The sequence below is a fragment of the Leptonotus elevatus genome, chromosome 1, assembly GCF_054856555.1.
Source record: "Leptonotus elevatus isolate MCC_2025b chromosome 1, RoL_Lele_1.0, whole genome shotgun sequence".
Lineage (NCBI taxonomy): Eukaryota > Metazoa > Chordata > Actinopteri > Syngnathiformes > Syngnathidae > Leptonotus > Leptonotus elevatus.
In genome coordinates, this window is record NC_141239.1 from 1,195,338 (window position 1) to 1,222,257 (window position 26,920).

The 26,920-nt window shown below is 42.7% G+C and overlaps 2 protein-coding genes and 1 long non-coding RNA gene across 4 annotated transcripts in view; 2 read left to right on the forward strand and 1 right to left on the reverse strand.

Annotated features, from left to right (window-relative positions):
- LOC147180257 (uncharacterized) overlaps positions 1–13,187 on the reverse strand; it is a 124,188-nt gene extending 111,001 nt beyond the window's left edge. Inside the window, exons 1-4 of one of the 2 annotated variants that reach the window (XR_015094397.1) lie at positions 13,149–13,187; positions 11,507–11,640; positions 9,246–9,898; positions 1,254–2,929 (exon numbers count right to left, since the gene is read on the reverse strand). This is a non-coding gene — a long non-coding RNA (uncharacterized LOC147180257). Of the gene's footprint in view, positions 1–1,253; positions 2,930–9,245; positions 9,899–11,506; positions 11,641–13,148 lie in introns of those variants that run through there. The other variant, XR_015094398.1, reaches the window with a different exon arrangement.
- On the forward strand, positions 110–12,487 carry aknad1 (AKNA domain containing 1). The gene is made up of 20 exons (XM_086071666.1): positions 110–307; positions 633–925; positions 1,974–2,917; positions 3,966–4,040; positions 4,263–4,344; positions 4,645–4,778; positions 4,853–4,912; positions 5,008–5,141; positions 5,227–5,386; positions 6,693–6,820; positions 6,941–7,078; positions 7,153–7,246; positions 7,372–7,463; positions 9,272–9,453; positions 9,521–9,614; positions 9,696–9,872; positions 9,944–10,050; positions 11,533–11,647; positions 11,718–11,865; positions 11,942–12,487. The coding sequence occupies exons 2-20, from the start codon at positions 718–720 to the stop codon at positions 12,155–12,157; spliced, it is 3,288 nt and encodes a 1,095-aa protein (XP_085927792.1). The 5' UTR covers positions 110–307; positions 633–717; the 3' UTR covers positions 12,158–12,487.
- A 3,033-nt stretch (positions 13,188–16,220) lies between the features above and the next one.
- Positions 16,221–26,842, forward strand: fndc7a (fibronectin type III domain containing 7a). Its single transcript, XM_086082841.1, has 15 exons — positions 16,221–16,251; positions 16,314–16,386; positions 17,758–17,776; positions 18,278–18,535; positions 18,704–18,955; positions 19,521–19,778; positions 20,680–20,934; positions 21,015–21,269; positions 21,384–21,641; positions 22,717–22,974; positions 23,041–23,295; positions 24,538–24,798; positions 26,331–26,360; positions 26,434–26,471; positions 26,813–26,842. Exons 2-14 carry the CDS (start codon positions 16,336–16,338, stop codon positions 26,463–26,465), a joined length of 2,442 nt encoding a protein of 813 aa, XP_085938967.1. The 5' UTR covers positions 16,221–16,251; positions 16,314–16,335; the 3' UTR covers positions 26,466–26,471; positions 26,813–26,842.
- Positions 26,843–26,920: the final 78 nt, after the last annotated feature.

A 26,920-nucleotide genomic window follows, 5' to 3' on the forward strand; every position in this document is an offset into this window, starting at 1 on the left:
CGGGACCAAACTGGTTAAATGAAAAATAAATAAATAAATACAATCTAGGCGTCATTTCTGCTGTGGTTACCAGGCAACCAGACGCCTGCACAGCTGACAATGCAGGTCCAGCTGGACAGCACGAACACGTGCAATATTAATGATGGTGCAGAAACAAAACTTGTCCAAGAAAGCATACGTCAAAGACAAGAAGAGAGGAATGGGGAGAAGCTTTGCACTTATTTACTCGCAATAATACGGCAAGAGGTGACGTTTTGTTTCGCACTGGATTCTTCTTCTTCTTTTCAAGGACTTGTCTATTACTTGGGTAAGCACCAACCTTCTTAACATTGGAATGTAGATGAATAGCAGACAAATGAAATAGCTGAGTTTATGCCCCGTGCAGATCGAGGACTAATATTTGGGATATTACAGTATGCAAGACTTATTTATTTATTTATTTATTTATTTAGTATTCTTGTCTTCATTTTCATTTAATTTTATTATGCTGCCTATGCATGGACCCAATTACATTAAAATTTCACTTTCCAACATTTTAGCACTGCTTGCTATAAAGCTTAGCGGCATTGATGACATCACATTATTCAACATTTGCCCCAGTGAATGAAAAACATGTCCTGTTTACTTTATAGAGATCACGGAGTCATTCAAAAACGACATCAATTTTTAAATCATCTTCACAAGAGAAGTCTCACTTCCGAGTTCTGCTGGCGGGTCATGGAGGTTGACCAAGAAGATTCCGACGAGGATGTTCGGGAAGAAGGAAAGACAGCTTTATTATGGCAAAAGTGCATCCGGCAGAGAATCGCGGTGGATCTCAGCGAGGACCAAAGTGTCCACCTCGGTGATCTGCAGCTTTCTTCTTTGGCTTTGTATCGGTCACAAGGAGAATGCGCCGTGTCTGAGGCCAGCATTCGTTTCAGAGGTGAGTCACGGATGCCAACCCATTTTTTTTGGGACAAGAATATGTTCTATGCAGTCCCACTAGTCTGAATAAGGTATTCAGATTAATATTGCGTTAGTGGAATAGGAATAGTTATGAAGCAAAAATCCAGTCGTTTTTTTATTAATATCAGAAGGCGGCCATTTTGCCACTTGCTGTCGAGTGAAGATGACATCACAGTTGCTCAGGTCGCTCAGCTTCAGATCATTGCCTGAGCCCTGAGCAACTGTGATGTCATCTTCAGTCGACAGCGTGTGGCAAAATGGCCGCCAAATGAGATGGATAAAAACGGCAGGATTTTGCTGCGTCACTCACATTCCACAAATGTAATATTAATCAGAATGTCATGTTAAGACTAGTGAGGTCACATACAACCTATTATTGGCAAGAAATGTTTAAGGTTTACGGAAGCGTATTGCATTCACTGGAAAATAATAATAATAATAATAATAATTTTTGAAGGAGCTTTGTTTTTTTGTGTGTATTTTTTTAAAATTCTGTTTTACTGAATATTTTTTTCATAGAAAATATTCTGAAAAACAGGGAGGGAAACAGAAGGAAAAATTACTCAGGAAAAATAAAATCTGAAAACCGAGGGAGGGGCGGGGAATTATTTAAAAAAAAAAACGGATTAAGTAAATATTTATAAAAAAATATATATTACTAATATTTTGTTATTTAAAAAAATAATAATAATAATAAAAACAGAGCACCAGCATGTTTTTAATTTTATTTATATATATATATATATATATAAATAAATAAAAGGGGAAAAATACTCAGAAAACAGGAAAAAAATATTCATAAAAACAGGGGAGATTATTATTTTTTTTAACTGGGGGAAAAAAACTCAGAAAAACAGGAGGGAAATATTTAATAAAACAGGAAAAAAATACTCAAAAGAGCAAAGCTCACCAAAAACGAGTCAGAAAAACAGGAGTTATTTTTGTGTGTGTGTGTGTGTGAATGCAATACGTTTCCATAAAGATTGACTTCCTCTTTGAGATCATATTAATTCGTTCATTTCCAGATGACCCTGCTTCAGATTGCATTCTTGTCAGGAGCGAGCGGTTGCTACCATCTCAGAGCAGCGTATTGCAAAATGAGGAGCCCCTAAAGCAGCAACACGACGAGGACCCTGGACAAAATACTAGCGATGAAGATCAGGAGGAGCTCCCTTATGATGGCGACCTTGGCGGTCCTTACTTCGACCGCATGGACAGTTGTCAGAGCAACGTGAGCGCGGACGGAAGGCAGACAGCAACAGAGGATCCTTCGACGCACCTTGATTTCATTTCTGTTGGACCTCATGTGGAGAAAGAAGAAAAGGATGAACCGGATAAAGATTTGGCCCCGCCGCGCTCTCGACCTCCAGTCGACTTCAACAAGATGCTGCTGCGGCATTTCTCCCAGGAGGAGTTGCTGCAAACCGGGAGGCTGATCGGCGCCGAGACCCTTCCCGAGGTCTCCCTGCTGGACAGCGTCGATGACCTCCATCGTAGCATGTCGACACACAACAACGGCTTTTCTGACGAGCCTCCCGTCAGAAGTTTTTACAGTGACGGCAACAGTGCAGCAGAAGGAGAACGTTCGGAGGAGGCCAACGCAACCGCCGGTCACGGCGACAGCGTTGCAACGCCGGCAAAGTGTGAAGGGCGTGAAGTTCATATCGGAGTCTCGCATTTGCGCAGCAGGTCCTTCGGCGAGATCAAGTACGGCCAAGGTCAAGTCCATTACCCGCTCCCTGACTTCTCCAAGGTCGCCCCGAAGGTCAGAATTCCAAAAGGGCCCAGTGGTCCGGTCAGGCTTGTTCCTCAAGTCCCCAGTCCCATGATCCGAGCCCAGTCATCGCCGGGAATGTTACAGCTGATCAGCAGGGTCTTGGAGGATTCAGGTCTTCAGCCTGCAGAGACGCCTCAAGTCCTCAAAGACACGCACGACCAGGCCAGTCCTGTCCGGGTGCATCACTTGCAGGTACAGAAAAACCTGAGTACAAATAATTGATGCCCATTGAAATGCATTGGAATGAAAAAAATAATAATTATCATTATTTTTTTTTACAAACCACTAAAATTCTGGGAGGAAATGGAGGAAAAAATTCAGGAAAAATGAAAAAAAAAAGATTTTTTGTTATTTATCCAGGAATATGTGTATCCGAGGGTAACATTATTAAACCATTATAGCATTGAATATTATTAGTGATCATATAATTAAAGGTCATTTGAATAAATGTGTTATTTCAGAAGTGTGTATGACACTGGTAGCCTTTTGCATAAATCAAGAAGTAGCTCTCAGTTTCAATCGGGTTAGTGACCCCTGATCGAGGAAAACAAAAAGTAAGTAAATAAATAAATAATTAAATGAATGAATAAATAAATAATTAAATAAATAAATGTAGTGCATATTTATTGTAAGTTAATTTTGGCAGCAAGAAAACCAAAAACCAAAATGTGCAACCACTTAATTAACTTAATTGCAGTATAGAATAGATACAAATTAGTTCAAATGTACAAAAGCAAAATGTGATTCATTTATTTTAATAAAATAAAGATTAAAATGTTAAACCAATACTTGAATAATGATGTTAGTGAATAGAGGTACATGAAACGAGGTGACAAAACTGGTCAAATAAATAAATTAAATAAAACTATGTAATAATGTGCCGAAGCTTTAGTTTAAAAAAAAAACTACCCAAACCCAAGCATAATTGATTTATATATATATATATATATTAACAATTTAAAAAAATCATCTATTTGCTGTTTTTTTTTGTTTGTTTTGTTTTCTGGTTGCATCTTGCTGCCAGGAAAATATTTTTGAAGTGAGTTGTGCAGCGTCACTGAGACAAATGTAGCCCTTTGCCACTATCTTGTGGCAACTGAAGGAAATTACAATTTTCAGTGGGGATTTATTCGAGTTTGTTCTTCATCGACATTAGGTGCTTTGTTCGCTTATTCCTTGGACCACTTCAGACAAGAATAATGTTTGTTTGTTTTTAATTTTTCAATCTTCATCTTTTCAGGCTGAATATGATCAACTTCTGGCCAAATACGCCAGCGCTGAGAATCTCATCCATAAAATGAGGTTAGGAACCGATGTAAGTACATTTGAAATCGAATCCATTCATAGTGAGTTTTGTTGTTGTTGTTGTGTGATTTGGTTCTTTATTGAACATATAAACGCAAAGAAAACACATTACAAGTCTAAAATATAAATTGAAGTAAAAAAAGAAAACAAGAATAGGAAGAAAGAAAAGAGTTTATATGTTCAAAAGGGGTTAAAAAAAAAATATATATATATATATAATCTCCTTTTCCAGCGTTCATCAGACGAAGCTGACCCAGGAAACTCCAGCGAGGGCGGCCATGTTGGACCGGCAGCTCCTCACATTCAAACACTGGGTACGTTTCCATACGACATGCGATATTACGACGGGACGGCACTGGACGATATAGCGCTCGTGTCCATGGAGACAAAACGGGGTCAAGTGACACGATTCTGGTTACACGAGCGTCTTCTTCTCTTTGTGCTGATTCAATTACTTGAAAGTCACTGACTGTAAACAACATTTTGTATTGCAAAAAATGACATTAAAACATTGCGTTTGTCCTTCCACCAATTCCTCTTTTTTTTTTTTTTTTTTTTTACTTTAAGCCTTCTTATGATCTCATGAAACGACTTTTCTCTTAAACATGTTTCAGAGAATCTTGTCGAAAATGTAAAAGCAGCCCACCGGGATGAAACGAAGCGCAACGTGCCCGATCGCGACGGCGTCAGCGAGGCGGAGAAAATGGCGGCCGAGCTGACGGCTGTCATTCGCCACTTCGTGCGGACAGTTAGTTCAAAAAAAAAAGAAAAGACTCGCAATTATTAATCTAACCATACGAATTGACAACATTTCTAATACAGGTGTGTGAGTTCAAGCGGAGTGTAAACAACATGTCTGTCAGCACAGAAGAGCAGCAAACGGTAAATGGCGATCCCAATACAAAAAAAAAAAAAACGGTTGTCTTACGTGACGCTAAACGGGATTGACTTATTTATTTATTTATTTATTTATTTAGATGTTTAGGAGCTTGACGGAAGCGCAAGATCAGTTGGAAAGAAAATACATGAGCAAGAAAGAAGAGCACCGAGCTCTGGAGATGCGGAATTATCTGGGCCTGCGCAGAAACGTGGGAACATTCGACCCGGACAGGTTGTGCCCAAAATGGACCCCCCTCCCCCTCTCTCCGTTTTGTGCGGGTCGCAGTCATGTGATCTGTCTGCTTGCGCGCGTGCAGGCTGGTGGAAGGGGACATATTTCGGGCGGGGATGCAGCTGGAGGACATTAAGGAGACGATCGAGAGAAATAAGCGCCGGCTGCTCGCCCCGCCTCCTTTATCGTCAACTCCAACGAACAAGCTGTCAGTGAAGGCATCACCTCCACCGTCACTGCATGAGGTCACGCACTTTTTGATTGACGTTTGCTGGATTTTGCACAAAAAAAAAGTTCATTATTACTTAAAGGGATACTTGACTCGTTGAGACATTTTCAGCAGTAAAAAGTGACTATTTTGTCCAGAATTAATTTTTCGTTATTTCTCATGTATAATTAATACCTTTAAAAAAAAATTGTCTCCACCTGCTGTCGACTGAAGATGACATCACCTGTGCTGAGGAAGTAGGTAACGACCAATCATGGCTCAGTTTGCTAAACCAAACCCGGAAAACAGCTGAGCCATGATCGGTCGTTACCTACTTCCTCAGCACAGGTGATGTCATCTTCAGTCGACAGCAAGTGGGAAAATTTGTTTATTAATTATTAATCATAAAAAATAATGAAGTTATCACATTAACTATCGATAAAAAATATAATCTTATACTGTTGAAAATGGCTCAATGAGCCAAGTATCCCTTTAAAGCCACAGTGTGTAATCTTTAGCACCATCTAGTGGTGAACTAATAATAACTTTTACAACTCACTATTGATTTCAATAATATGCACAAAAAAAAAATCGATCACATCAACGTACTTTAAAAAAAAAATACAATCATATGTCTAGTAATCGCTAATTATATGACATGCTGGAGTCTCACCTTACAAGAAGATGACGTTTTGCCGCCATCTTCCTATGGACGCCCAAAGGACAACTTATCGAACGTAGTTAGGCCGAGTTTCGGACCCATTCGGTCGCGGAGTCCCGTGATTTGGGCTCCCGTCACTTGTTACCTTCCGCTTTGCTCTCGCGAGCTTTAACTCGATTTTTTTTTTAATAGCTTCTCCCGCTAGCTGCTTTCGTTAGCCACTCCGGCCTATGGCTCCGGCTAACTAGCCACGCTTGTTAGCTACCCTGGTCACCGAGATGCTCGTTAGCTCTCTAAGCCGCCGTAGTGTGCGTGCTTCTGACTGCTATGGCGACATCTAGTGGCCACTTATTACACACTGTTCCTTTAATGGAGGACTAAATGTCTTACCCAAATTAGTCGCTTGTTTTTTTTCTGCAGTTGAGTTACACATATATGAGGAAATAAATCACGAGTATTATTTGTCATGCTATTTTTAATGAGAGCATGATATAGTATTTCATTTTTCATCCAAAGGTCACTTTGCAGTACAATATTCCAGTTTTAGAGAAAATTTTAATTAAATGAGTCCAGCACACTTTTTTTGTTATTTTATTCCGTGGCTGGTTTATTAATTCATATTTGAGAGCGTTGGCTTTGTGGTTAAAAGTGCGACAACTTTTGCGACCGTCTCGTGTTTCAGGGGTCAAGTGTAAGTTTGACCGCTGAATGTTTTGGAACGGAGACAAAGACGGAACAAAAGGAAGACGAGAGCGGTAAAAATGGTGGATTAGAGGAAAGCAGCAACGAGTCGATGCAAGTCATCAACAGGTGAGGTTCTTATACAGAACCGACTGTATGCCAACACTATTTATTTATTGTGTTTCAAGTTGCCGTGTCGGCGTTTGGTTGCATTGCGGTCAGTTTGAGAGCGTTTGGGATTGTGTGCAGGTTTGGTTTTTGCCCAGCGGGACCTCCGGATGCTGAAGATGAGGAGAATCGTGACGAAGAGAAAGAATCTGCCACTTTGGAGGGAAGAGCTGGCAGTGACATTTGGAGTGGAATCCGTGGCAAATGGACATCGGGAAGGTCAGAGTTGTTGTTTTTTTTATTATGGATGCATGACATTTATTTGTAACATTAAACAAATATTCTTGCTGCAGTGGCACAAAAGATGGCGCTCTAAAGCAAGAATGTGATGTCGATGATGTGGGTGTCGCCGCTTACGCTGCTGATGCGCAATCATCAATACCACAGGTCAAGTCCAATGTGCTTTGCTTATTTTGCTTGGTTTACAAGTCCACGTGAGTAACGTACTGGTAACTTACTGGTAACTTACTGGTAACTTACTGGTTACTTACTGGTTTTGCCTGTGTGTGCAGGCGGCTGTATGCAGGGAGACGGACAGTGGATTTGGGAGCTCCTACTTGAATCAATCCAGTGGAATATTGCCGCTTCATTCTTCCATAGATAGGTACAAGGAATTATCACTGACATCCATTTTCTTAACCGCTTGTCCTCAACAAGGGAGTGCTGGAGCCTATCCCAGCTGGCTTCGGGCAGTAGGCGGGGTACGCCCTGAAACTGGTTGCCAGCCAATCGCAGGGCACACAGAGACAAACAAACGGACAAACATTTACAAGCTAAATTCTAAAATGTGTTCCATGAAGTTGTATTCATTTCAATTCTCTTCATTTTGTAGTGTTTCTCTTGGCTGCACTTATTACTTACTGGAGGGTGTTTGTTAGATTTTTTTGTTTTGTTTTTGCCCGATCAAATTTCCAAATACCATGTACAGTGGAACCTCGGAGTTTGAACGTCTCGGAACTCATTCAATTCGGACTTCAACCAAAAAGTAAAAAATGCCTCGGAGTTTGAACTTAAATTTCGGAGTTCGAACACCCGAGCAAAGCAAGCTAAGACGAACGTACCTTGAAAACGGAAAGCCGAGCAATGCCGAATGCTCACGTTGCGGTAGTTGAGACGATGCACTGCTCATTTCCAGTCAATACTCCCGAAGGTGCTCCATACTCGCGAGTGCATTTCGATTTTTCCCACGACAATTTTCTTCACCATGAGCCCAAAGAAAGACAACAGTGCTACGAACCACAGTGGAATTAGGAAGGATTATTTCGCAGTTGTAACTACCGTGAAATACTGGCACGAGGACCCCCCTTAGCCGTTCAACAACGTGCCTGACGTTAAACAACGCACGCAAGGACCGCTTAGTAGTCCAACAATATGCCCAATGTAAAATACACAAACTCAGCACTGAACTAAAGCTAGCATCAACGTAGCATTTATCATCCACTGATGCCATCACACCACAACAAAAAAGGTAAGGTATTTTTTATTGTTGAAATACTGTACTGTAAATGTAAAAAGCATAAATATAAATTAAAATAGGAATTTTCTGTTTTTGGAGCTTGGGAACGGATTAATTGCATTTACATTATTTCCTATGGGAATTTTTTTTTCGGAGGTTGAACAATTCGGACTTTGAGCACTTCGCAGGAACGAATTATGTTCAAACTCCGAGGTACCATTGTACTTAGTTTTGTTGAGGTTTGATGATCATTTATGAAACCAACTCTTTATGTTTAACAATTCGCATTTGACCATCAATAATAGCTCCTGCAATTTTGCACGACGGCATATTAGGGCCACATATCATTTTATTATTATTAATTTTTTTTTTGTTTTTGTTTTTTAGATGGGGTTAATATTCTGAGAAAAAAAATCACAAATTTATGAGAAAAAACATGTAAAATTGCGACATTTTAAAGTGACATATTTGCGAAAAAGAATTAGTATATTTGTGACATTATAAAGTGGCAAATTTACGAGAAATAAATTATCAAATTTGTGAGAGAAAAAAAACTCAGAAACTTGCGAGAAAAAAAGAAATAGCTTGGGTCTCAAGATAGACCCCTGGGGTACACCACAGGTTAGACAAACTGTCTCCCATTACTGATAACTTCTTAACCAGGTGCTGGAACCCTTCAATAAATAAAACTAAGCGACTAAATGGGCCTGGAGAACGCAAGTGTTTCTTCCAATGCTCATTATGAGCAATGTGAGGACAAGCGCCACCGGAAAAACTTGCCATGGTTACAAAACTACAGTTCTGTTTACATTCAACCCTTGCCGGCGCTCCCCTCAATGCTTTATCAATAAAAATGAGTTGCTCATTCTTGTCATAATTATTGATCGCGAACTATTCCAGATGACGCCACAGTTTCAATGTGATTTTCACCTTTAACCCTCCCCCGCATTTCCCAGCGATGGACTTCGTACTTCCGACAGCGAAGGCTCCTCCCTTCATCTGCTGACAACTATCCATCCAAAGGACGAACGCGGCCGTCGGCAGAAGTCGCCGGTCCAAGCGCAGCCGGGAAGTTCTGCCGCCACAGTCCACCAATGGGTGCAAAATAGCATTAGAAAGTCTTCTCTCAAGTTGCAGGGTGAGTTCCATCTTTTCATTCTCATCGGTGCAACGAAGTAAATTGTTGTCATCCGCGACCCGAGCAGGTCCCGATGCAAAACATCGCTACGCCTCTGAACCAATCCTGAGCCCCGTGATGGATGCAGAGCAGAAAGAACGACACCGGTGCTCTTGTAATAGGTCGATACCGACTTGCTTTTTTTCTTTTTTTTTACCAGATGACCAAGTCAACACATCCGTGGTGTGTTTGTGTGTGTCCAGTGAGGCTATCCTGGCCTTGCAGGTCCAAGTGTCCAGACTGAAGAAGGACTTGGAAGAAGGTCTCGTCCAGTTGCCTCACCTGGCAAGGAAGATGGACTACCTGGCCTCCAAATACAGGCAAGATGGTCCGGAGCCTCGGTCCAAGGCCAAAGGCGGGTCCCACCGCAGGCCAGACGGGTGAGAGGACCTCCTGATGCGTGAAGCTAAATAAAACACCGCAAATGAACGGCATCAATTTTCAACTCCAGCTTGCGGAAGTCAGCAGGCGGCAGACAAAGCCTGAGCAGTTCCAGCTCGAGCCAGTTCAGGCTGGAAGACTGGATTTCAACAGAGACGGAGCCCGGCAAGAGCAAAGGTTCGCCTCACGTGCACACATTCATGCACAACAGTGGTCGGCTGCTGCCATGTGGGGCACTGCCAGGTCCGCTGGGAGCAAATCGGGGTTCAGTGTCTTGCTCAAAGACACTTCGACCAGGGGTGGTCACCAGAGGTGAAGATCCAACCCACAACCTCACGGATGGGAGACAACCACTCTACCACTGAGCCATGCCGCCCCGTTATTAAAAATATAGCATGGGGAAACACGATTCCCTTAGTATTTTGTGCTTAGTATTTTATGAGAGATAAATGACAGTGAGGGAGGGAGCGAGAGAGGGGGGGGGGATATAAATTACAGTCAGAGAGGGAGACAGAGAGAGAGAGAGAGAGAGACAGAGAAATATAAATGACAGCGGGAGAGGGAAGAGAGAGAGAGAGAAAGAGAGAGAAAGAGGTATATAAACGAGAGAGAGAAAGAGAGAGAGAGAATAGTAGTAGAAAAATGTGATTAATCACGATTAATTATAGAGTACTGTGTGATTAATTAATTCACTTGGTTAAACATTGTTAATCACCTAAAAGCAAGAGAGAGCGGGAGAGAGAGAGGTATATAAACGACAGAGAGAGAGAGAGAGAGAGAGAAATGACAGTGAGAGAGGGAGATGGGAGAGAGACAGAGGTATATAAATGAGAGAGTGCGAGAGAGACAGAGAGAGATAAATGACAGCGAGAGAGAGAGAGAGAGAGAGAGAGAGAGAGAGAGAGAGAATAGTAGTAGAAAAATGTGATTAATCACGATTAATTATAGAGTACTGTGTGATTAATTAATTCACTTGGTTAAACATTGTTAATCACCTAAAAGCAAGAGAGAGTGGGAGAGAGAGAGGTATATAAACGACAGAGAGAGAGAGAGAGAGAGAGAAATGACAGTGAGAGAGGGAGATGGGAGAGAGACAGAGGTATATAAATGAGAGAGCGCGAGAGAGAGATAAATGACAGTGAGAGAGAGAGAGAGAGAGAGAGAGAGAGAACAGTAGTAGAAAAATGTGATTAATCACGATTAATTATAGAGTACTGTGTGATTATTTAATTCACTTAGTTAAACATTGTTAATCACCTAAAATCAAGAGAGCGAGAGAGAGACAGAGGTATATAAACGACAGAGCGGGGGTGAGAGAGAGGAAGAGAGACAGAGAAAGAGAGAGATAAATGACAGAGATAGAGAGAGAGAGAGAGAGAGAGAGAGAGGGACAGGGAGAGAGAGAGACAGAGAGAGATAAATGAGAGAGAAAGAGAGAGAGACAGGGAGAGAGAGAGAGGGATATAAATGACAGAGAGAGAGAGAGAGAGAGAGAGAGAGAGAGAGAGAGAGAGAGAATCCATATATAGATCATGTCATAATTTCCTATTAACGCAGCCTCTTAACGCTGGACTTTTGAATATTTTACAATGAGCACTTACGTTCAAAATAATATGAATAATATCGCATTTACCGTATTGTTTATGTTCCTTCCGCCAGAGGTCACCATGGATGGCCCAGACGCCAAGGACAGACATCTTCTTCTCGCACCTCAGCCCACCCACAGACCACTGCTCCAGGTCAGCTATGGCTCCTCCTGCAGTCTACCTGCCAGGTAAACACGCAAACGCAAACATCATTTCCCATGCAAAAAATTCCACATTCAACTTTCTTGTCACACTCAGCTACAAAGTGCAGGAAGCAGCGCCGCCCGCGACCAATCGCCGCAAGCGTTCCACCCAATCGGACACCGCGCTGCTGCCCAGCGATGTGTACTTTCGGCAAACACTGCCCCCTGTCTTCCAAAGGCATCGCAGCAGGACGGCAAGCAAGGTGGTCTTTCCCTCAAATGCTCACCCGACGACTCTTACATTACAAACACCTGATGTTTATTTCCTCCTTTTTCAAGGAGGAGGAGGAGATGAACAGGACACTGGACCAAGCCATTGAGGCGGCCCGCAGCATGAAGAGGACAACGGACCGCATGGCCAAGAGACTGACGGCGGACCTGGCCAAAGGTCAACATTCGGCCGCGAGGGTGCAAGAAACGTTGCATGGCTTCACACAAAAGGAGTACACGATCACAAGAGACCGTTTCGTTTCTTATAGTACATCATTGGACTGAATTGACTGTTTGGTATAGAACGCCATTGGGATGAACTGGAATCGAGATTGGGGACATAAATGCTTTGTAATCTCATTAAAATCCACACGGACAACCAAAATCTTAGTGAAGGTCTGTACAGAAAAAGGTTAGCACAGAAAAAGGTTAGCAGTTACACATTTATTCGTTCATATTTTCACCCTCTGTCGTTGTCATGGTCACGTGTCCCAATATTTTTGGTATAATTATATATTTAAAAAAAACACATTAACAATATAATGAAAAATATAGTAACTATTATTATATTTTAGGTAATTGTGTTTCTGCTGATGCTACAATATATAGCAATGTTAGCATAGCCTACTTTATCAACTACTGTATACAATGAAGATGAAATATAAACTTTAAAAAAAAAAATGTTGTTGTTTTTTTTTACATGTTTTGTCTTTTGAATGATTAGATTGATCTAACCTTATTTTAAACTAAATGGTGAGTTTGAATCTGAATAACAACTTTTGATGCGACACGAGACTGAAAAAAAATGGAATAGTTTAACTCTCGAAAATGACTGGTTGAGCAGCCAGGACGCTCATCTTGTGTTAGCACTAGCATAAATCTAAACAGAAAAGTACAAAAACGGGGTTTTCATCCACCTATTTTTATTTGAATTTTCAAAAATTGCATAAAAGAAACTGAATGGAAACGCCAGAAATTCGAAAAAAGGCCCAAATTTCGCAAACAAGTTTTTACGCTCGGAGGGTGTGTTTTTTTTTTTAAGCGTATCAAAAAAAGGAAAATGGAAACAGGTTTTTCGAATAAGCGACTACAAGACCGGATATACGTCGCACGCACGTTTGTAGTCACAATAAATGGCGGATGATAAAGTAAGATATGTTTGGGGAAACAAAGAAACACGATTATTTTTAAGATTAATTAAAGGAAAAAAACATTAATGCAATTTTTGATGGCTTTATTAACATCAGCTCTCGATGTAACGACACACTTGACTTACATGCGGGAGGGAAGCCAACAAGACAAACTACTTCCGTTCAGTCCGTCAAAAGCAACATTCCCACCTGGAACTTCCCAACGTCCCAAAGTTCCGTCACGACAACATCATCTCGCGGCGCATATTCGCAAAAGAAGAGCGGATGGAAGTATATGAGAAAACTGAGAAAAATGGATCTAAAAGCTGCAATTACAAATTTCATTCATGATAACAAATCTTTAGCCTTTGGAATCAATCTTATGCTCCTATTTGGCAAATTTTATTTGCAAAAAATAAAGATTTCCAAATCCCTTCCGAATTTTCATATATTTCTTGCAGAATTTGATTTGTACATGAATTCCTTGAAGTTGACAAGAAACAAGAAAAGTACTTCTGCATTGAAAATCCTTAGTGAATTATCTTTAGTTGACGTCAATTGAATTAAAAAAAAATGTTGTGCCTTAGGTTATTCCTCTATCTTTATTGTTTAGTTTTGGGTGTTGTCTTTTATGTCGAATTGTTGTTTGATTTTTCCCCCCGATAATTGTGAATGTTAATAAGCAAAGATGGAAACTTTAAAATGATGTCTGATGTTCTAATGTTGTGATTGTTAAAAGCAGAGTTTCAATAAAAAAAAAATAATAATAATAAAAATAAAAGAAGAGCGGATGGAAACGGGCATAAGTTGCATGTCCGTTTTGCGCATTTTCACAAAATTCGCATAAAAATTTGTATTGAAACCTGACGTATATACACATTAAAATTGCGCAACTATTATGTTTATTTATAGGCGTATGTTTTCGTTAAGTTGTATGTTAAGTTAAATACATATGTATGGCAAACCCAGGAGCAGAAAAACAATCAATCCGAATTGTCCCCTCCTTAAAATAGCTTCGAAAGGTGACTATTTTATACTTTCAAATAGACTCCCTCATGAGATGAATTCATTATTTTCTCAATGTGTTTCTGCTTCCCGATAGTTTATCATCCGATGCTGACAATCCGCCACAGGGCTAAAGCCATAAACAATTAACCAAATGGAGAAAAAAATAGGTCAGAATAACATTACAGGAAAATCCCACCGTGTCAAACGAGTATCAACTTTAGTTCCCGTCGCGACGCCGCCGCCCTTTCAACGCTTCCGATGGACGTCCCGCGGGCTTATCGGTACCTAACGTGTCCTCTTACCGGGTTTCTGTTGGCTTGCTTTGTGGATCCGACACTGACTGGCAAATCTTGTTGGTGCTGGGATGCGTTCAGCGCTGGTATCAAGTTCTACTGTTGTTCCGAGAGGGTGTCGGGAAAGCCGATTTATTCAAACATGCCTGAATGGTTCCACCGGATTGTTTAGGACAAGAGACACCGTTTTTTTTTGATGTTTGCCAACCTTAACCCGGGGACACGCTGGCAGGAGTGACTTTTCTATCATGCCGAGTCATATTCAATACACCTGCTGCTTCATGCAGGTGTATCGACACCTGCACTGTATAATGAGGAGGAAGACAAAAAGCTGTATCAAATATTGTGACTTCATAAAGGAAGAAAATTCCCCCTTTTACTGTCAGAAAGGTATTTATTTAACAATAAGTTAATTATCAATAAAATAAAAATATGTTTTTTTTTTATTTAAAAAACTTTATGGAATTGAAATGTTCAATCTAATTAATTTGTCCAGTACTTCCGGTACTTTACACACACTCTGACTTATGCACCTGTTGAATGTGTATTCGTCCGTCCACAGTCCAGACAGCCACGAGCGTAAGACGGGAATGAAATGCGGACACGCCAAAGAGGCGCGATTCATTAAGGCAGCCTTCAAATCACGGCCCGTGGTTTTGAAGGCTGTGGCCAGAAGGTGTTGAATTATTAACATTGTTTTTCAGTTTCAATTTATATTTTAGCCGTTTTGGATTTAGTTATAGCTGTGTAGCTCAATGAATAGAATTGTCTATTGTATTCTTATCTGTCTCTTTCGCCTGAGAAGAAAAGGGCAACAAGTTCTTTTCTATGTTATCTAGAAGGGAGTGTAGTCTAGTACCGGTCTCAGCCGGTCGAAGTGAGACAGGCTGATTTATTATTGTTTAGGTCTAATCTGATTTGTATTCCTGAGAACTTCTGCCTTTTTGTGAAGGGGAGGAGGCTTTTCGTATTCACCCACTTTTCAATAAATAATGATGTGCAGGAGAAGGAGGGGCACACTTTTGAACAGAACACTGCTTGGGTGACTTCAATTGTGTGATCAGAAGCTTCTGACTAATTACCTTTGCAAAGGGACTTCTTCACCAGAATCTCACCATTCAGTTAATTGAACACGCAAAGAGTAGAATACAAATATTGTCTACTCTAACAAAGGCGTGTACCGTAAATGACAGACTTAAGTCGTGCCTTTTCTCTCTTACACGTATGGGAGAAAATGGCCCGATATGAAGTTACACTTACACAAAGGAAACAAATAGGTTTTCTGTTCCTAGGTTACATAAGCACCCAAATCACTGAATCCCCAGGAGTGGCAATGATGAACGTCAACATTCCCGGCTTCAAATCATCATCATCACAATATGAGCGTTTCACAAAAAAAGTGTGGAGGGGGACAGATGTGTTTGAATGGGAAACAGCTGTTGCCAATTTGGAATCTGGTTGGTTGAAGAAAGAGTCCCATGGATAATATAGTTTTGGTACTGCCGATTCTGAAGGCCATGGGCAGATTACATTGGCATGGCAACATCTTGACAATAAATAAAACAATATATTCTAAACAAATTATTTATTGAGCCTAACATATTTGTATTTTGGACTGCGGGAGAATAGACAAACTCCCCACAGAAAAAGCCTGAGCTGAGATTCAAACCCTGTCTTTCTTGACTGTGTAGCAGACATGTTAACCACTACCGCACTGTGCTGCAATTGACTGTAATTGCTGAACTCAAACTGTCATTAACTGTATTTTTTCTTAATACACATTCCGACCTACGAAAGATGAGCTTCCATCGCTCACTCGGAAAGGCCACCCAAGCGCCCCCCGAGGGGAGGAGTTTCAGCCCCCGGGGGCTCTTTGGTCATTTGCAGAAACAATATCGCACGCGTCGGCTCATCTGAGGGAGCAAAAAGCGAGGAAGACGAGAGAGTGGTACGCTTCCTTCAAGTTTTTTTAGAACGAAAAAAATAATAATTCATTCATCTTGCCTGCAGGCTTTGAAGAAAGAGTGCAGTTATGGCAACAACATGGACGACGATGCTGAAACTCTTGGTGACTATTGCACAGGTGAGTCATGAGGCGCGGATTGTCTCTTATTCACGGGAGGTGAGAAGAAATTAATTCAGGTGTCGGTACTTCACTCGAGTTTTCAGTTTTGGATCATTTTTGACTTCCATCATTTGAAAACATGTCTGTGCTTTCTTCTCCTTACTTGATCAAAACAGGGTTGATGGATGATTTTGAACATGATGTCAAAAAGACGTAAATAAAAAACAGCAACATGGAGGAACGTGAGCCAGGAATTATTAATGACGACAGAAACAGATTTAAAAAAAAAAAAGAAAAAAAAGCATGATATTCCTCATCCTGGGCCTTAGTTATGATCATTATTTGATTTTGTCATCGACAAGACTGATTTGTTGTCTTGTGCTCGCCTAAAATCCGCCAGGTTTGTGCTTTAAAAAAATCATTAGCTAATATAGCATTTGTGGCTGCTTAGCTCATCATAACGTTAGCAAAGACGACGACAGAAACAGATAAAAAAAAAAAAAAGCATGATATTCCTCATCCTGGGCCTTAGTTATGATCATTATTTGATTTTGTCTTCTACAAGACTGATTTGTTGTCTTGTGCTAGCCTAAAATCCGCCAGGTTTGTGCTTTAAAAAAAATCATTAGCTAATATAGCATTTGTGGCTGCTTAGCTCATCATAACGTTAGCAAAGAGCTAAAGCCAAAAGCTATGGGAACACGTTAACAAAAATACAATGTTGTTTTGATAGCATTAAGAGCCAAGCAAACGCTAGCTAACTAATAACATATACCAGCTAGCTCTTATGTGCCAATTTACGTAAAAAAAAAATTAATTCTCAATACAAGCAATATTGTAAATAGAAGTGAGGAAACTTCATACGGAGTGTGACGTATATAATTAACTGTAAAAAAAAAAAAACATCTTTATTTCCGTACTTAACATTTCAGTCTGTACTTTCATACTTTTAAGTACTTCTACTTTTACCAGTTATTTTGTACATAAAGTTAACATAACGAACAACTCATGAGAACGCTGATACAGCAATTCACCAAGTTGTTTTCTCAACCTTGACATAAGGCCCGTTTTATGTGCACTTCAACAATATTACATTGCAGAGCGCTACGATTGTGAACACACAGGCTCTTTTGATGTTTTACAGCTTTCATCAAGTGTGTGCGCTACGCACACGCACACCCCTCAACAGACAAATTCATTCAGACCCGAAAAAGAAATACCTGCGCTGAAATCTGTGTTGAGTGAAAGCAATGCGCAGCAGCTGCTGCACTTCTTCTTCTTGTTCCCTCAGGATACAACGGCCATTGACCCCTGACCTTGGAATCATGTCCTTCAAATGTATAAATATTGCGGTTTCATTTATTGATTTACATTGTTTGTCGTTTTCAGATATGCAAAGCTGAAAATGGTAAAAACAGAAATATTTTTTGCATTTCTATATTCAAATTTTCTTCCCTAAATGAAAACACGGTGGTACCCTGACTTACAATAGAAGAGATGCATCACAGCTCGAGTGAAGAGGTACTGTAATGCCCTTCGATTTAGAGTGGGAGGAGCCAAAGGGGGATCCGCAGGTCATCGACTTGCTCTCAGCTGTTTATTGAATTGGGACAAACAGTCAAACACACAAAACACAAAATCAATACACTCGCAAAGGAGCAGCTCCGCCTTCAGCTCGTGATGTCAGTCACTAAGCCACACCCCTTAAAAGCACACATCCAACACACAAATACCACACTATACACAATAATTTTTCTTCAAAAAATTTTCTTTATTAAGATTAAGTAAAAAAATAAAAAATAATTGTGTCTGAAACAAATGAAACACGTAAGTCAAGATACCACCGCATAACATCGTCCGTCAGCTTTTCCCTTGTGTGATCACGCGTCATTATCTCGGACTCCTCCAGACGTCACTTTGTCCGTCTTCACGGTCACATCCAAAAGTATAACCATGCAGTGGACAGGATATGCCGGCGCCACCTTCTACAAGGTTACGGCAACACCCCGAAACTCTTCGGAGCGCTCGTTCTTCGCTCAGTTCAGCGGCGACGTAACGACGGGCTCGATCAATTCTCTATCGCCGAACACTGCGTACGCTGTGCAACTGGAGGCCATGGATGACGCTCTCGACGTCCTGAGCGTTGCGGAGACCGAGGAAACAACAGGTCGGTAAACGCAGCAGCTCTTCGTTACCACATCCCGACCAGACATGGTTACATCATCTTGCCAAGCTCTTTTCCAATGGTCTTAGAGCCATGCGTGACGCAATACATAAAGCTGTCTCGAGCTCACATTCTTTCCAACTGCATTGACGTCTTTGCATCCATCCTTAGCCCCCGACGTGCCCAGCATTGTGCTGGCCTACTCCAAGCACAGTGACAGCATCACTGTGGAGTTCACGGAGGTTGCCGGGGCAACCAGTTACACCCTGTTGCAGAGCGGGGACTTCTTCTCAGAAACCACAGTGACCAGCTCCCCGGCCACTGTGGTGGGGCTTCAACCCTATACAAACTACAGGCTGAGCGTCGTGTCAATCAACTCAGGGGGGCGGAGCCAACCGTCTCACCCTGTCAAGGCCAGAACAGGTAGTAGTAAGACATTGATTCGTGACCCCACTAGGCCCCGCCTCTTATAGGCACATGCATGTATTGTAGACAGACACCACAATTCATATTTTTTGTATGTTTGCATTTTTGTTGTTATTCAGATATGTTTAAAATGTGTTTTAAATGTATTTATTTTTTTACGGTGCTGCATATTCGCACCGATGGTTGGTTCGGTCCTGTTAGCTCTCCTGTATTCAAAATTTCCAATCACTTTCACTTGACAAGCAATTGACCGAAGATGCTAATCTGTGTATGAAGTGTCGTTCCCATAGAACGATGACTCGTCTCACTCCGCCGGCCATGACAGTGTGTCGTTTCAATTCTCATTGTTATCGTCATGGAGTTCTTCAGCCTATGCAGAATGGCGGAAACTCTATCCATCCAATGTGATGCAGCGTTTTCATAAAATGTAAAGAGAAACCATGAGAACAAGGTGTTGTCCGCTCCCCAGGGAGAACGCCGCGAAATCCAATCGCAGGGATGCGCGCTGTTGTACATCGCTTGCAAAACAACGTACCGTATTTGGTATATATTTTGTCCTCAGTGGTGATGGCGCCGCAGTTGACCACCTCCTCCCCTCACGATGACACCGTCCTGGTCACGTGGCCCCCCGTTGAGCACGCCGTCCTCTACGCGCTCTGCATCATCCAGCAGGGCTCCAGCACACGCCTCAAGGTCAACACCACTGACCGCAACATGACCTTCGGTGACCTTGAGGCTGGGACGACTTACTGCATCAAGGGCGAAGCCCGGGACTCTGAAGGTCGCGCTGGTGACGACCTCACTGTGTGCCAGATCACACGTGAGAAGCACAGTTTTTACTTTGCAAAACCTCGACTTATGAGGTTAATTTGTTCCAAGGACATGCTTATAACTCAAATCACTTGTATCTCAAATCCGTTTTCCTCTTCTTGATATTTTCATGGCTGGGCATCTGCATCTTAGGAATTACTTTAAAGCCCTTGCCTGGTGTGAGACCATTTACCAATTCCTTGTCACTCACTTTCTTAAGACCCAAGTTTAGAAAAAACTAATTACAAACAAATGCTAGATATGTGCAGAATACAAAAAAAAAATATCAGAAAATATGAACACGAACCACAGTAAACTGACTGCGAGGTAACCATGTGAACTGGTGGCCAGATGTGACAGAATGCTCTGTTTTTATGAAGGGCATAAATCCCGTTAGAGGCGGGTTAGACCCGGTTTTGGTAATTTTGCAGACGAGCGCAGGCCGGTGCATCTGGGAAACAGAGGGTTTCAGGCCTTGTGGGAGTCATCACAGCCAGCTTAAACCATAGCCAATCAAAAGAGCTCCTCTCATCCCTTTAAATGCGACGCGCTAGTCACGCACTGCGGGCACATGGGGGTCCCAAACACAAGTGCCGAGAAGTAGGTACTTGGAGACCCCCACTCCCTCCCAATCAAATTCACCTAAATTATATTAGACCAGGGAGGGGTCTACCCGATGCCAGCACTTAGGCTAGACATGGTCAGAGCAGGATTTAGTATCGATCCACTTTCTGCCATCAAATTGTCACGGGGGCACATTGGTAAACATGTGCAACAAGAATTGCGCTAGCATGAAAATGTGGGACCACCAGCATGAGCACCCTGCTGCAGATACACCGAGAGTGAAAAAAAAAAAAATCAAGGCACCACTGCTGATATTAATATTATGTTCCTCTGGATTCTTGTTAAAGGTCCAGCAAGCCCAGATTTGGTCCACGTCCAGGTGACTCTGGGCGGGTCCCTCGGAATTCTTGTGCAATGGATGTCAGTACAAGGAGCTGAGGACTACCTCGCTTGGACCACAAATGGGCAAAACTGTACAAACGCAGTCAGTAACCACTGTTACATCAGTCCGGTGGGATGCGGTCAGAATCACTCCGTCTCTGTCACGGCTTTCAACTCTGCTGGACCCAGTTTACCCTCGCCAGCAGCTGACTACATGACATGTGGGGTCACCCTTGCCAAAATATTGACTATAACCAAAATGACTTTTTGTTCCTGATTCCCTTTCCTTCCATGTGTTAAGACCCCTGTCCCCCAGACAACATCTGGGTGGAGGAAGCCCAAGCTGACCACTGCTCAGTCATGTGGGACGAGGTCCCGGTAGTGGACTTCTACGTAGCTTTCATAAAACGGGACGACGGTATTGAGAAGTCGTGTAACACCACTGGAACCCGCTGCCACTTCCTGTGCGTGTGCAGCTACACCTACCTCACCAGCGTCTTCCCCTACAACCGGGCTGGCTCCAGTCCCTTTGCGCACGTGCAGAACTACACCACCAGTAGGAAAGATCACGCCGATAGAAATTCACAAGCACGAAAAGAATTGCTTCTATTTGACCCATCACGAATCATTTTCAACTATTTTTCTTCTGGTCTCTATCCTCTCCCGCTAGTTCCATGCTGCCCAGAAGGTGTTTCTGTAAAGTCCGTTTCTACAGAGACCCTGGAGATCACGTGGTTACCGGTCAAAGGGTCCGAGCTTTACCGAACGACAGCAAAGCAGGTTGACGAAGTCATCCGCTGTAATGACACGGCGCCGGTGTGCGCGCTGTCAGACTTGAGGTGCGACGGCGTTTATGCCGTGGCGGTCGCGTCGTGTAGCGAGCTGCGAGGGTGCAACAGCACTTGCCTGCCACACACGCACCAGACAGGTAATGATCACGAGACATTGAGACACTGTTGTCTTTTTTTTTTTTCTTTTTTTTATTATTATTATTTTTTTCTTTTTCTCTTTTAATAAAGAGCTCAGTATTGTTCATTCGGAAATGTCATCATCATTGCTCTTTATTTTTTTATATATTTTTTTTTTTGTGTGTGTGCGTGCGTGCGTGCGTGTATTTGTTAGCTCACCAAAAAACCTATTAGAAAGAATCTCATACCGTTCACCTAAACCGAACACCGCCGTCAGGAGACCCGAGGGGAGAGCAAACCCAGGAGCAGGAGCGCCCCCCGCCCCAACACGGCCCGCGCCCCCGACCCAACGCAGCAGGACGGGGCACTGCAGGCCCGCCAGGCACCCCACCGGCCCCCAACCCCCGCACCCCCACGACCCCCCGCCCCCCATCCACCCCCGCCACCCACCCCAACCCAGCCCCAGCCGCCCCCAGGTCCCCAATCCCCCAGACACCCCCCCACCCCCAGCACCCCCCACCCCGCAACCCCCACCACCGCCCCCCCCAACAAAGCCGCCCCCCCCGATCCCACCCCGACCAACCGGCAGCCCCCCAACTCCCGCCCCCCAGCCCCCGGGGACCACCCGCACCCAGGCACCGGCGCCGAAGAGGGGCCGGACAGCGGAGCGGCGAGGGCAGCCGCGCCCACCCCCCGCCGTGTGGAGGGACGGAACACCGGGGGCGGAAGGGGGAGATGGGGGCACCGGAGGGCGGCCGACACCCCCGAACCCCAGGCCCAGCGGGGGAAGGCCCCGGTCGTCACCCCAGTGTTCTTTGTGAAAGTTAACCCCTGTTACTGAGTCCGCCAGCTCGCCGACTGGCACTGTTGTCTTATTGCGTCAATGCTGCGAGCCGCGTGTCACGATAACAGACGACAGGAAGTTTTCGAGAAAATGTATCATTTTTCCTCTGCGCTAACTAAGTTAATTGAGCGCCATTTGTAACCTCGACGGCGGTCGGCAGGTACTGTCATAAACCGAGGACGCCCTGTAGTTCGACATTGACTTGTGGAACGGATTTTTACTTAGAACCTCAATGTCCTGTCTCTCTGCAGCTCCGTGCTCGCCGGAGATTCTGAATATGACGCAGTTCAACCAGTCCTCCTACAGAGTCCTGTTCACCACCCCAAATAGCCCAAATACAGATTACAGCATCATTGCCATCGGGCGCTACGATACACACACTTGCCATGGAAGAAACACTTCCTGTGAGCTTCCGCAGTTGCCCTGCGGTTCAACGTACGAGGTCACGGCCGTGGCCACCACATCTGCAGGACGGAGTCTACCCGGATACAGTAACATTTTAGAAACCGGTACTTCGCGAGTATTAGTCACCCAAAATCGAACTTCATTGACTCATCACATTGTGTCTCTCCAAGGTCCTTGCTGTCCCGCCTCTCTGAACGTCACGCAGGTCACGCAGGCCATGACCAACGTGACCTGGTCAGTTGGGGGCGGAGCTCGCTCCTACGTTGCCACGCTGACTTCGTCACATGGACGCGCTAAGTGTCACACGATGGACGTCCATTGCTTGATGGGCTGTATCAGCTGCGGCACCGACTACAGCGTCAACCTGGAAGCCATCAGCAGCACCGGACACGGGTCCGAGTGCAAATATCACGGCTTCTCATCAAGTGAGGACGGCAACATAGTGGATAGTCTCTTCGGCAAAGTTTCAACACACCGTAATTCGTTCCTGTGAAGTGCTCAAAGTCCGATTTGTTCAACATCAGAAAAAATAAATTCCCGTAGGAAATCATGTAAATGCAATTAATCCGTTCTCGCTCGGCTTGACTGGTTTACCCGTTCGAGGTACGTTCGGCTTTGCTCGGGTGTTCGGGCTCCGAAAATGAGGTCAAACTCCGAGGCCATTTTTCTCACAAATTTTTGGGCTCAAGTCCGATTTGTACGAGTTCCGTGACGTTCGAACTCCAAGGGTTCCACTGTATTTATATTCTCATCAGCGGCATACATTGGGCTCTAGTTTTGTAGATGACCTGATTTTCTTAGATGAAAAGGAAAATATAAAGGAAGGATGAGGGAAAAAGCAAATCCCAAGCTTTACCCCTTTAACTCATTTGCTCCCAAAAACGTATAAATAAGTTCTATTTCAAATGTTTGAAGTGTCCCAAAAATGTCTTTATACGTGCATTTTTTTTTATACTAGTGCATACAGAAGGCTTTGATCCAGCCTCTCAACTGCAGATAACATGTGAAGAAATGGTAGTTATTACAAAAACGGCCAGCAGGTGGCAGCAGGGCAAAAATATACCAACCAGGGCCATGTTGAAAAAAAAGCTAATTTACCCACAGTTCTAAACTGATTCGTGAATAATGATGAAACTTAGCTATATTCTAATGCTAACAGAAAGAAATGTACTAATCTTTCTTTTGGTAGGTTCCATGTTTTTATAGCAATAGAACACAATATTCTGTAGGCCTACTCACACTGTAGTGTACTCACACTTTGAATGGCTTAATAGGTTTTTTGGTGAGCTAACAAATACACGCACGCACGCACATACACATACTCACCCACACACACACACAAAAAAAAAATAATAATAATAAAAAAAAAAAAAATAAAAAAAAAAAAATAAAATAAAAAAATAAATAAATAAATAAATAAATAAATACATACATAAATAAATAAAATAAAGAGCAATGATGATGACATTTCCGAATGAACAATACTGAGCTCTTTAAGAAAAAGAAAAAAGAAAAAAAAAAAGAACACAATATTCTGTAGGCCTACTCACACTCACACTCACACTTTGTATGGCTCTTCCATATTGATGCCGAGCTTATTAGTGGCCACACGTCACTGGCACACCTAATCAGCCTTCAACCCTAATTTTCTCTTCCTCCTCCGACAGGCGCCTGCTGCCCGACCAACGTCAAACTGCATCGCTGGGCAAACAACTCCCTGCGGGTGTACTGGCACTCCTCGCGGACGCCTCGGGAGCACACGGTGGCGCTGTACGGGACGGCCGCCAACTACACGTGCCTCGCGGCTGCCAACAGCCAATACTGCGACATCCAGGAGGAAAGCTGCGGGGACGTCTACAAGGTGGTGGCGGCGCCAGTTGGGCCCAGCGGAGCCAAAGTTAACTTTTGCCAGCAGAGGACATACTCAGGTCAGTCGGATCGAACGGCACGCGGGCGGCGACGTTAAGAAAAAGGAATAACTAAGAGTGCCAAAATTAATCGGAAATGCAAAGACAATCAATAAGAGAACAATCATTCCTGGTGTTCGGTTTAGGTGAACGGTATGAGGTTTTTTTTCTAATAAGTTTTTCTGGTGAGCTAACAAATACACGCACGCACGCACGCACAAAAAAATAAATAAATAAATAAAAATAAAATAAAATAAAAGAGCAATGATGATGACATTTCCGAATGAACAATACTGAGCTCTTAAAAAAAAAAAAAAAAAAAAACAATCATTCAAAGAGAATATTTCTAAACGCTTTCCCGATTGTGCTTTTGCTTATTCCGTTTTGTTATCGCGTGCACTTGAATGCTTCACGAAGTCTTTTGTTTTTCCGTTTGTGTGATGTCTGAATTTGTTTTTGAAAAAAGCAAAAAGCCCCGCCCCTCAACGTCCAGCCTTACGAGTTGATACCCGACCACGCGATTCCCTACGACGTGTTCGTTCAGTGACCGCAAGTGGGATCGTAACAGGAAGTGGACGCACCAACACGCGTCCACGTATTTCTCCAAAAACTTTCCATGACATCGTCCGCTCTTCTAAATTCCTCCACGTCGGTTTCTTTCTCTCCTTTATTTGAGATAACGCATTTGGAAATATTCTCTTTTATTTGATTGCTTTTGTATTTCCTGTTAAACTTCGCACTCCCGTGACGCCATATTTTTGCGCTATTGAGTTGAGTAAATAGAAAAGAGAACTTCGACATTTGCTAACAAGATGTCAATTTTTTTTTTTTTTTTTTTTTTTTTAAAGAGCTCAGTATTGTTCATTCGGAAATGTCATCATCATTGCTCTTTTTTTTTTTTTTTTTTTTAATATATATATATATTTTTTTTTTTTGTGTGTGTGTGTGTGGGTGAGTATGTGTATGTGCGTGCGTGCGTGCGTGCGTGTATTTGTTAGCTCACCAGAAAACCTATTAGAAAAAAAAACTCATACCGTTCACCTAAACCGAACAGCCATATTTTTGCGCTATTGAGTTGAGTAAATAGAAACGAGAACTTCGACATTTGCTGACAAGATGTCCATTTTCTATCGAGCTTATTGTCATGAAGGTGGCGAGTGATGTGGTAAGCACGGGTGAAAACATGCAAGCTTTGTTTTTGCCTATTCTTTGAATCTGAAAAAATCGGATTCATCTATTATCATTATTTGACAAATAATCGATTGTTAAATTAATTGTTAGTTGCAGCCCTAATATATATACATATGAGCTACTGTATGAAATATGTTTAAAAAAAATTGACGCTAATATTTTTTCTTTACCTGCAAATGAATATCGGCTTGAAATATCAGTTATCGGTCTCCTTGACTACTAATCATCGGTATCGGCCTTGAAAAAAAAAATATTGATCTTTCACTCGTATGTTCACAGTGCATTTGTTGAGTACAGTTTAGTTACACTATTGTTCCACATTTCTAAATTCAAATTCATTTTAACTTCTGTCTTATTCTTAGTTCCGTGCCCAGGATTTAACGGCGGCATCGGTAAGTACCCCCCAAATCTCACTCCATATTTGACAATCCGGCCTCTCACATAACACGCCGTCTCTCTCTTCAGTCATCTCTCGGGGAAGAAGAAGCATCAAATAAAGCTTGGTAAGTTTCACGTGAGTCACCTTGGATGGAATCCTGAGACAAAGCTGAGATTGTTGCGCGCATGAAAGCAATTGATAACATCAGGACGGCGCCATTGTTTTGGCGGCGCAACTTGACGCGCTCTCGTAAACCGCGTCACGGGCTCGCATTCAATAAAATGACGTGCGGTAACAAAGTAAGGGGAGAACAAAGCCGGAGAGAATAATCATATTAGCAACTTCTTCCCCCATTACCGTAAACGTGAGTCGGGTAAAAGGAAGATGCTTGATGTAAACATGCGGAGCCTGAACGAGCCACGAGGAGACGTTAACAACCGCAACTTTCGTGTTTGAATCCCTCAGGGCGTCTCCGATCAACACCGCGGAATGGAGGACGACCGTTTTGCATCCAGTTTGCACATCCAGCATACGTGGATGAAATATTGGACCCCCGTTTAGGAATGTTATAGC

What these genes read in the sequence shown, in the direction of transcription:
- aknad1 (XM_086071666.1), top strand. Translation starts at nt 718, where the DNA reads ATGGAGGTTGACCAAGAAGATTCCGACGAGGATGTTCGGGAAGAAGGA. An exon ending in GTCTTCTCTCAAGTTGCAGG is followed by an intron (nt 9,454 to 9,520) that starts GTGAGTTCCATC and finishes CGACCCGAGCAG; the next exon opens with GTCCCGATGCAAAACATCGC. An exon ending in GCAGCAGGACGGCAAGCAAG is followed by an intron (nt 11,866 to 11,941) that starts GTGGTCTTTCCC and finishes TCCTTTTTCAAG; the next exon opens with GAGGAGGAGGAGATGAACAG.
- fndc7a (XM_086082841.1), top strand. Translation starts at nt 16,336, where the DNA reads ATGGCAACAACATGGACGACGATGCTGAAACTCTTGGTGACTATTGCA. An exon ending in GGAGACCGAGGAAACAACAG is followed by an intron (nt 18,536 to 18,703) that starts GTCGGTAAACGC and finishes ATCCATCCTTAG; the next exon opens with CCCCCGACGTGCCCAGCATT. An exon ending in CCCTGTCAAGGCCAGAACAG is followed by an intron (nt 18,956 to 19,520) that starts GTAGTAGTAAGA and finishes TTTTGTCCTCAG; the next exon opens with TGGTGATGGCGCCGCAGTTG.